This window comes from Nannobrachium achirus, assembly GCF_963921795.1.
Source record: "Nannobrachium achirus genome assembly, chromosome: 9".
Taxonomy (NCBI): domain Eukaryota; kingdom Metazoa; phylum Chordata; class Actinopteri; order Myctophiformes; family Myctophidae; genus Nannobrachium; species Nannobrachium achirus.
Window position 1 is genome coordinate 61,341,804 of NC_137818.1, and position 11,525 is coordinate 61,353,328.

Genomic DNA, 11,525 nt, shown 5'->3' on the forward strand with positions numbered 1-11,525 from the left:
CTTCAGAAATAGCTGACAAACTAATTCAGTCCTCGCTGTGCCCTACATACGAGTATTCAACGGGATATACCATCATCTGCACATATAAAACTAGATCATGCTCTTTCAAGCCTACGAATGGAAATGAAATCAAACATGTTATACAGTACCATTTGGTCAGATCGCTGAAGTTGTGCATCGTTGTGGCTGTGAGCATGCAGTCACATGTGGAAGAAAAGATGGAACAAAACGGTGCTGATGCTGATGAGGCTCCATTCCTGCAGCTATGAGACGATACGTTGTAACTGCGTCTGCTGCATTAGTGGCTCCGCTTAAAGAGACAGCGTCTGGTAATCACTGGGAAATTATGAACAGGTGGGCTGTGCCTGTGGGCTTACATACATACTGTACACGACGCCAATGTAATGTACATCTCATCTGTGTGAACGATTCATCAGGTCAGGTGCATTAGACAGCAAAGTGAATTTAAGCAAAATAGCTGAAAAACATAACTGACTGTTCAGGGGAAATAAATGACATGAATTTATCAACAAATGTGTTATTTTATTATAACAATACCCAATGTATAACAATTGTATATCATGTAAACATTTTTTAACTGTTAATCATTTTTATATACAGTATAGGCCTAATGTAAGCTAACCCAACCCCACAATATCTATTTACAGAATTTAGAAAAGCCACAAACGTGTTCAAATCAAACCTTTTTCTCTCCAGATCTAATTAATACAAAATTTATGTAAACAAATACAATAAATAGCCTACCTATATTTAAAGAGGAATGCAACTGGATTTTAACTTAAAATGTGATCTCCTACCCAAACCTGAGTGATATTCCTCTAAGCTTGAGAACATATTAACACAATTGCAAAACATTTAAAATGATTAACATTACAATAGCAACATGTCAAGGTATAGAAATGTCAATATAATATAATACTGCTAATATTAATTTATTTGTGGAAATATAGCAGCCCCTCTCAAAACTCACCTCACCTAAAACTGCATACTGAAATGTATGTATTTATAGAATTGTTTTCAGCAGCCATTAATATCACTATTTGCAAAGAGTCACCATGGATGAAATGGAATATGCGTTTTTCAGAAAATGTAGTTCCTAACTTCTTAGAATTTTGTATGAAATGAAATGAAAACATATAATTAATGCTAGGTCAATGAGTAGGTCTATTAACCTTCTTTTGAGAGGAGATACTTTATCCCATACACAAACTACAATTTAACGTAAATAGGCTAAATTCAGCCTTCAACACGACTTCAAACTGTACATACGGTAGACATAAAATAGTAACACACCCCCACCACCACACAAAAACTAAATAATTGTTATTTTATTTGGCAAATGCCAGTGGGCAACAAAATAATTGATATCAAATAAAATAAAAAATAAAAAAGCAAGAGGAGCACATAGTCAAGACATATATCCAGATATCCCAGGAGGAGGTCCAAATATTTCTTTGTTTTTTGTCAACCCACAAACCTCTTTAAGTCAACTTAATTTCACCCGGGGGTCTCTCTGACTCATTTTCCAAACCATTCTGGCAGCCAAGCCCAGGGCTCAGTACTGTAACACTGCTGCATCCTATGACTCATGGAATTTAGGGCCAGGCGTGGCGAGGACGTCTTCGTAGGGAGCCTTCTGGTGCAGCTCGATGGCCTGCCGTTTCTTCAGGACCAGGAGGTAGAAGAAGGTGGACGATGCCCGCGCGCGAGAGCTCCGCACACATAGCGACTTGAAGCTGACCGTGGCGTTGTTGCTGCCACTGCTCAGGTTCTGTGAGAGAGACAGAGACAGAGATAGAGACACAGACACACACAGACACACACACACACACACACACACACACACACACACACACACACACACACACACACACACACACACAGATTTAAATTTCCAACTACCATTCTCTAATCCAGGGGTTCCCAAACCTTTTTATCTGCCCCTACATTATAATTTTCACTCCCAGCACCTTATATTTATAGCATATCGTCGTTGTCGGGTGGAAACCTTGTATGTCCAAAACTGTTTGTTTTGTATTTATCATCTATAAAATGTACTAAACTAGTGAAAACAGCAGATCTACAAGCACACAACGCCTCGCATCGCGAGGCGTTGTGTGCTTGTAGATCTGCTGTTTTCACTAGTTTTGTGCGACGGTCTTGTATGATGAAGCAGGACTTTGCTTTACCAAAAGATGTACAAATTAGAAACTTGGAGATACGAGGTTTCTGCCCGACAGTGACAATATTTTAGTGATTCTGTTGCAAGGAAAACGTTGAGATAATAGCCATTTTGGTTAGAACTGACTGAAAATAACTTTGTACTTCAAGTTTAAAATTATACTAAATAATATTTGTTCAAGTGTCCAAATAAATTCCAAATATTATCATATTATCTCGCTGCACCCCTGGACTGCCGTCACGGCACCCCAGGGTGCCCCGTCACCCACTTTGAAAACCCCTGCTCTAATCCTACTCTGACTCTTCAAATCCATACGGACAGTGACTGTGGATTTTTGTCTGTCAAGCGGTCTCAATCACTGTTGGCATGCTACTGGGTGGCAAGCAACAACTGTGTTTATATTTTGCCTCATTGTAAAATGAAGCCTGGTTTACACTTCGTCATACGACGGTGTCGCAAACCGAAAATAGCCAATCTAGCCGATCTACAAGCTCACAACGCATCGCTGACGCAGTGCGTTATGAGCTTGTAGATCTGCTATTTTTGGCAAGCGAAATCCTCATACAAAGGAGAACAATTTAACCATAGTGTGCATTGTTTCAGAGGAGATCGTTTGGAAGTTGTTATTGTTGCATATACGAAGGTCATGTAGACTGTATCATGAGTGTTTATTATTTTGATATCTTACTCTGAGAGTGTTTAGTAGCTTCTGGGTTTTTCGGGTTAGCCTCCTCTCCTCACGGTCCTGGCTGTCCAGCTCAGACTGCAGTGCAGGAAAACATCAAATCACGCAGTCAGTCACAAGTATGCACTTCTCACAGTGTGTGTGTGTGTGTGTGTGTGTGTGTGTGTTACTGTAAGCACCTGAGTGGGGATGATGGTCGATTGACTTTCCCTGTTCCGTCCAGACGGATGGACAAACATGGAATCCTCTGATGGAAGGCCAGAGTGTGAGAAGTCCAACCCATTCTCATCCTCAACAAGCGGAGACAAATAATATTTATAAGCAGTAATACACACATGTTCATATCGGGTGACAAATTAATATTATAAGTGCAGAAACACAACAAACAAATCTGCTTCCATACTTCCATACGACATGACACCATTAAGAAGTGAAGAGTTTCGTTATTGTGGCGGGAGATCTAGACGCAAAGACTGCTCAACTATCTAGTGTTTCAATAGGAACATTGACTTAAGTGACATCTCCATTTCAATCTATGGGAAAGACATTAGCAAATAGAAATTCTGTTCAAAAATGCACATTCAATGACCTTAAACCTTGTGCATTAGACCAGTGGTTCTCAACCTGTGGGTCGGGAACCACAGGGGGGCCCCCAAATTATTTTGGGGGGTCTCCAAATGATTAACTTAATGTGCATCATTGTTTTCTCACTCAACAGTAAACAAACCAACATGAAGTTTAAGTGTACAGAGGGTATATGCATGCTTCTAAAATGACAATTGAAAGTAAAATGACAAATTAAACATTGGCCAAATTGTCAAATATTAGCACAGCGAGGCGTTGTGAGCATGTAGATGCTATTTTCACAATAGAACTGTGTTATACAAAATGTAATGCCTCAACTCTTAGTGCTTTTCAGGGTGGGGGTCCCCAGTTAAAATATGATTATTTGGGGGGTCACGGCCTGAAAAGGTTGAGAACCACTGCATTAGACAAGGAAAGCAGATTTAGTCAGGGGACTAAATGCAGGATGTGATCAGACTGTATCAGCAAGAACAGTCTGTCTGTTATGCTGAGGGGCCATTTCCTGGCATTGTTTGGGTCCACTTAGCCTCGGAAAGCCAGACTTTTATAAGGTCCACTTAGAGAGAAGGGTCACTGCAGATCAATGAGTAATCACCTTTATCCTATTCCTATGATTTCTTTTCCAGGATGACAATGAATACTCCTATCCAGAAATGTTCGCTGAATGGTTTGATGAGTATTACTGTAACTATGGCTTTCACAGTCACAAGACCTCAACCCAATTGAACCCCTATGGCAGGGGTCTTGAACGTTTTCAGGCCAAGGACCCCTTACTTGTGAGAGAGATGAAGCAACCTGTTCATAGATTCTGTATAGTTTGTTTGACTGCACAATCATCAGTATTTTGGATTCATGTCAATGCGTGTTTTCAGATATTTAACCACTTGAACCATCAATACAATACACTTGACCTTTCACTCTGTAATTAGTCTGCTCTTTTCCCCCTCTACACCAAAACTCTTTGACAAAAATAACCGATCTACAAGCTCACAACGCGCTGCGAGGCGTTGTGAGCTTGTAGATCTGCTATTTTTGGCTTAAGTTCTCAGAGTGAGGACACTAGGGTTCATATAAAAGTGGAGAAAAAAACTTTCTATCATACAAAGATTTGGAGGACCCCTGTAGTAACTCTGAGGACCCCCTAGGGGTCCCGGACCCCCTGTTGAAGACCCCTGCCCTATGGAATATCTGACAGCGCTCCACAACACCATCAACATAAATGAGGGAAGTTAAGTTTGTGTTCTATTCCTCGATTCCAGAGACTTGCACAATCTATGCTAAGGTGCATTGAAGCTGTTCTGGTGGCTTGTGGTGACCTTCATGAGACACTTTTATGTAGTTCTATTTGTCACCTGTCTGTGCACAGACTGTGTACATTCAAGATTCAAGAAATATGTGCAATAATCATAGCAATGAGTTGACTCATCTACAATGAGTTGCCTTTGTATGGTGCTGTGTGTGTGGTACTGTATACACCAAGAGAACAGTATGTTCCCCCCCCACGTGTGTGTGTGTGTGTGTGTGTGTGTGTGTGTGGGGGGGGGGGGGGGGGGTGCATGCAGCACAGTTCAGAATGGAACTGGGGATGTTGCATCTGCTTAGCCCCCGGCTCCACCGAGCGCGTCGAGCGTCGAGTCAACGTCAACGCAGGGAACGCTCCCGTTTTAATCAATGAAGGGTGCTCCACTGCCGACGTCAACGTCCGCGTCGGACGCTCAAATTCGCCCCGGTTCATTTTTTGACGGCGTCCGACGCCGGCACGACGCCGTCATTTTGGTGGAGCCCTAGCCTTAGTGTTTGTTGACTGTCAGTGCACAGACAGACATGCTTACTAAAGCTTACTTGTGCTGGCTCAATGCAGTTCTCGGGTGGGTCGCTCACGTGCTCAGGGGGAGTCAGCTCAGCACTGGGCCTCAGTCTCTCTCTCTCACTATCCACAGTCTGATCCAGAGCACTGAGCTCTGCAGTATGGAGGCTCCCCTCTTTCTGACCTACAGTGTACAAATACACGTCGTGTCACTCCAGTCAATTTGATTCATAAAGCACATTTAAAAACAAGTTCAACAGATGCTGAAAAATTGCAGTACAATTGAGATAAATAAAATCAGCAAAAACATAACGTCGTTGTCGGGTGGAAACCTTGTATGTCAAAAAACCGTTCGTTTGCATTTATCATTTTAAAAATGATTTAAACTAGTGAAAACAGCCGATCTACAAGCACACACTGCGAGGCGTTGTGTGCTTGTAGATCTGCTGTTTTCACTACTTTTGTGCGACGGCCTTGTATGATGAAGCAGGGCTTTACTTCGCGAAAGAACGTACACATTTGAAACTTGGAGACACAACGTTTTCGCCAGACAACGACGATAATGTAATAATACAAAATAATAATAAAATACACGACAGCACTATAAATATTAAGACACAGTGAATCTTATGCCGATTCATAAGCTCCAACTACGCAGTGGTTCTCAACCAGTGGTCCGGGAGGAGGTTCCAGGAGGTCCTCAGCTAAATGATGGAATTTTATTAACCAAATGGACCCTTATAGTTCATTTTACCGCTCTCAAGAGTTAATTTATTGTCAAACATTTGCATTACTTAATTTACAAGAAGTCTACATACACAATTAGATTAGTATAATAATTGTTATTTTGATGAACGTTTGACTGTTATCTATGCTCCTATGGTAGCACATCCGTGGCTCAAGTGCTGAATAAATAATTAACCTTGATATGAAAACCACTGCTCTAACATTTAACACCTTCATACCTCCTGCTCTGTGCTCGTCTTCATCACTCACTCTGATGACCCTCGCTCCCGAAATGATACTGGGAAAGAGCTGCAAATGCAAAATGGGTAAATACAAAAAAATAAAAAAATAAATACTGCACTTACATGAATACTTCATTGCTATTATAACTACTGCTGCATTATAAAAATAACAATGAATATAGCTTCAAAGGCTTTCAGGATAGAGGCTAATGCTGACTTACACGTGCTGCTGATATGATAGGATCACATTGTGCATCTATGAGCATATGATTGTAAGTTGGGAGGTTTAACTCAGGCTTCCCACTCTCTCTCATTAATATAATTATCCAAAACTTTACCCGCATTGAAATGTTCATGATCAGTTTAGCATGTAGACGATTGAGGGGCATTTGCTATTCGACAAAGACATTTTTGAATGAATGCTGATTGACAAAGGATCCAAAATATTTTTTTTATTTTGCCTAACTTGACCAGAATAGGGAAATGCGTGAAATGAAATTCCATTACTTTAGTACGTTTTCCAGAAGAGTGGCGACCATGTTAACAAATAAACTACACTATGTTTGGACCTTCATTAGCTGTGGATGTATGACATCCGCGGTGAAGCGGCTGAGGAGTTTGTCTGCTTGACCGGTCTCCTTCCACTTCATGAGCTTGTAGGTAGGGGGCGCCATGTCCAAAGGGCCGATCAGGTCAGAGTAGTCGGCAATGTGCTTTCTGATGGCCTCGTTGGACAACTCCTTGTCCTGGTCCACCACCAGCTTCCTTTTCCTCCTTAACCTCTTTCTGTCAGAGGTCGCTGCGGGGGGAGAAAATGTAGGACATTTGCTTGTTTCTCTATTAATTATTAATAGTTTCTCTGAGTGGGTTTCTCAGAGAATATTGACAGGCACACTTGTCAAATAGGACCTTGTGCATTTTAGAGATTGTGAGGTCGGGGTTCTAATCCCCAGCCAGGCCATGCCAAAGACGCAAACCAGCCACCACCATCTCCCTCAACCTGCATCTGATCTACGGCACTACCCCCCTACCTCAAAGAACTTCTCAAACCAAAACCGGACACGCAAACCTAACCCTAACCCTCTTCAAGCACCAACCTTCTCCTTATCCCCGACACCAACCTCCGCATCATGGGCGACCAGGTCTTCTGCTATACAGCCCCATGTCTGTGGAACGCCATCCCCAAACACCTGAGAGCACCAGCATCATGGGATATGTCGTTTTTTCGCTCACCAGCGGCAGCACCTGTTTACCTGGTAACCATGGTAACCAGGTAAGACGTCTGGGAGCCAAAGTGTTAAGACTAAAATGTCACCCAATGCTTCGCTGCTTGGCACTCAGCATCAAGGGTTGGATTGGGGTACGTTGCGACATCATGTCCAGGGGGTGTACTTGCACATCATGGCTAAGGGACGTGCATCCGCCTCACACAACATGAACAGGAGATAGGCTCCTGCCCTATGGGCCACATGGCTCGGCAAGGCTTACTCACTAGCAAACTTGTCTTCTATCTCCCATTCCACACTCCTCTAAATCTTCCAAAGTATGCTAGATAACAATGTCTCTCAATTATACAATTAAGGAACAACAATTAAAGGGGGAGTGATTTAAGCTTACGAGTCATAGTCACAGGCTCCAGGGCAAAGCCTTCCTCCTCGTTGGCAACCAGGGTGGTCTCACTCATGCCTTCCTCCTCGTTGGCAACCAGGGTGGTCTCACTCATTGTTGAAAGGTCTGCCTCCATAGGATCTGGTCTGGGGGCATCTACCTCCATAGGTTCTGGAATACACAAGAACCGTCTCAGTCCTAATCACCAACTTAGCTGTCCATTTAATACTAACACCAATGACAGGCAAATGCAGCTGTAATTATGGGAGCAATTTGAGTAAAATATTCAAGAGACGTTACCCTCATTGATAATGTTAGTGGAGGTATCTAGCAGTTCATGTGGTGGCTCCTCTGTGATGTTATCCTCTTGAAAAGCATTATCACTGGAGCTTGTTATCCAATCTGTAGTCATTCAAATAAAAAAGATCCAATTAGGTCATTCCTCTTTTAGATGAGTTGAGGTGGGTATCATATTCACACGCAGCCATTTTGTATGAGATATGGTCAATTAGCAGTGACAGCAAAATAACCATGAGGACTACTGTATATTATGGGTATGGCAATAGTAACTGTTTTGAATAAACATTATTTCTTCAAACTCAAAGATCTAGTTAGTCTACTACCGAGCCCTAATCAGTCCACTGCCGAGCTGTAGTCCATACAGTACCGAACTCTAGTCAGTCCACTGCCAAATTAAATAATAATAATATCCCAAATTTATAGTTCCCTAAGACTCAACTCTAGTCCATCCACTACTGAACTCTAGTCAGTCCACTGCGGAGTTCTAGTCTAGCCACCGCTAAACTCTAGTCAGTCCATTGCCCAACTGTAGTGTCCACTGTCACGCTCTAGTCTGTCCACTACCAAGCACGTCCATGCCGATGTCTTCATCCCCAAAATTATCTTGAGGGTCAGCCAGGCTTTGGAAGGTCATATCCAGCAGTCCAAGCGGGCGATGTGATTCACCTCCTAAAGCACACAGAGGAAAGCACAATTATAGAATCAATATCATCAGGGACTACTTTGACACACAAGACCGGCACCCCTAGAAGTTTACTGCCAGAATCAAATAAAAAACAACAAACAGGAACATTCGTTCTTACCAAAATCCTGCAGTACTAGAAAGCTGTTTCCAAAATCCTCTTTGAGAGTGATCTCCTCCTTTCGAGACTGGTTGAGTGCATAGTTCTCCAACAGGTCGATGTTACTTGTGTCCACATGAAGAAAGAACAGTTGTAAGGGGCATAGAAATGTGTACTAGTCTTTGACATCTTTACACTATCAATGTAAAAACACTACACAGATTGTATAATTAAAGAAGACATGGCATGAACAAAAGATAAAAATGAAAGAGAATAGTACCTTGGCAGCAGAGTGTCAAAGTCAGTGAATTCCTCAACCAAGGTGATGGCTTTTGTTGTGGCCTCAAGCGCCTCGGCAGGCATATCAGTTTGAGTTTGTCCTGGTGTGTTGACATTGGGAGGTGCATAGTTTGGGGGGAGGATGGAGGCAGTCATAGAAAGACAGCAGTCAATATTCAATAACTTGTATTTTTATAGAACCAGCTCAGGAAACTACGACACCCAAAATCCGAACACCGAACTCAAAATGGTTATTCAGTTGTGTGCTGTGATACTTAGATAGGCTAACACTCTAAATATAATATCACAACGCATACTTCCAGCTAGTGCAGGAAATTACCATAAGATGAATATAAAAACAAAATGCCAGGATTGGCTGGTATTGTACATGAAAAGATGAGTAACTATCTTAACCAAGCTTCGGTGTATGGATAATTTTTTATCTTTTCACAAACAGATTCTTTCACACAACACCTGAACTACGGTAAGTAGGTTTGAATGAGCACACAACTATTAGCCTACTTGTGTACATTTCCAAACATGCTAATGTTGACAGTGACAGTGACGACAAGACAAAGATAAGTTACCTGGCCTGAATGCCACTTTAATCTTGACCAGAGCATCATTGCAGTCTGCAAGGAGATACTTGGCTTTCCTTGAGTAGATCCGTACCACTCCCAGGAGTAGATGACTAGATGTCCGCAAGCCGATTCTCATCTATAGAAATACACCGAAAATGACAGGGTAAGTGGTCATTCTGGTCAAATAAGTAGAGTGCAAAGAAAAAAAACAAAGTGCTACAACATAACTAGGATGGATACCAGGTAAAAATGAAATTTAGCACCACTGGTACATCTATAATTCTCAACCTCTTTAATTTCAAGCACCCCCACAGGTTGATATATGCATTACTCTTGTTATGCACAGGGACCCAGGACCCCAATCTAATAACATTGACTCGGTCCAATAAATACGGTCTGTCGTTTGGTCCAGAATTCCTTTACTGTCTAGAACAGGGGTTCCCAAAAGTTTTTGGCTCGGGGCACCCCTATAAATATTTTCTTTTTATCCGAGGCACCCCTACATTATATTCATAATTTTCACTCCCAGCACCTTATATTTATAGCATATTTTAGCAATTATGTTGCGACACTTAAGTGTCCAAATAAATCTCAAATATTATCAAATGATCTTGCGGCACACCTAGACTGCCGTCACGGCACCCCAGGGTGCCCCGTCACCCACTTTGAAAACCCCTGGTCTAGACTCTAAATAAATAGACATCTTGTATGTTCTCCAGTTGTATTTACTTGTACATTAGCCTATACAAATTGTTTAACCATCAATCTTTTGCTGGGGACCCCCTCAAACCCCTCAATGATTAGAGGGGGTCTTTGAGGTGGGCCACCCCATGTTGTGTACCGCACAACAACAAATGTGTTAACCAATTTACATAAATTGCATAATAACTACCAATGTTTCAATCAATCACTGTGATATTACTAGTATGTACTATGTAGGCCTATTGAAGTATTTTACCAGTGGGGAGATGATGTCTTCAATGGTGGTTTCCAGGTTGCATTCAAACACCTGGGCCTTAGTGATTTTACGTTCCCAGTGAGCTGCCAGCCAGATTTTGGCTAAAGGTCCACGTTTGGACGCAAACAGCTGTGTGTAGAACATCATGTTGAACCCTCCAGATGTTTACGACTCTGTTCAGTCCGGTTCTGTGACAACAGGATAATGCTTGATCAGTGGTGTAAAGTAACATTTACTCAAGTATTGTACTTATTCATAGGTATTTGTACTTTATACTGGAGTATTTCCAATTTCCAATACTTTTACTTCTACTCCACTACATCTCAGAGACAAATATTGTACTTTTACTCCATTTTGATTATTGATTATTATTACAAAACATACATTAACCACTTCACCTCTCTATACATTTCAGCCATTTGAAAATAGCAGATCTACAAGCTCACAATGGGACATTCTGCATAATGAGTACTTTTACTTTTGGTACTTTAAGAACCAGAACTTTTGTACTTTTACTCAAGTACATTTTTTATTCCGGACTTTTACTTGTAACGAGCTTGTAGATCTGCTATTTTGAAAATATTTTGTATTCATTTGAAAACTTGAAATGAGACATTCTGCATAATGAGTACTTTTACTTTTGGTACTTTAAGTACATTTTGATACCAGTAGGACTACTTTTGTACTTTTACTCAAGTACATTTTTAATTCCGGACTTTTACTTGTAACAGTAGAGTATATTTCTATATAGCAGTATTGATAATGTTAT

General features: G+C 41.4%; 1 protein-coding gene across 1 annotated transcript; it reads right to left on the minus strand.

Moving 5' to 3' along the window:
* Nucleotides 1–1,600: 1,600 nt before the first annotated feature.
* On the minus strand, nucleotides 1,601–10,903 carry rad21l1 (RAD21 cohesin complex component like 1; the record flags this gene model as incomplete). Its single annotated transcript, XM_080732961.1, has 11 exons — nucleotides 1,601–1,792; nucleotides 2,892–2,966; nucleotides 5,316–5,464; nucleotides 6,246–6,315; nucleotides 6,842–7,047; nucleotides 7,866–8,027; nucleotides 8,721–8,825; nucleotides 8,960–9,063; nucleotides 9,219–9,318; nucleotides 9,805–9,934; nucleotides 10,757–10,903. The coding sequence occupies 11 exons, from the start codon at nucleotides 10,901–10,903 to the stop codon at nucleotides 1,601–1,603; spliced, it is 1,440 nt and encodes a 479-aa protein (XP_080589087.1).
* Between the last annotated feature and the right edge of the window lie 622 nt (nucleotides 10,904–11,525).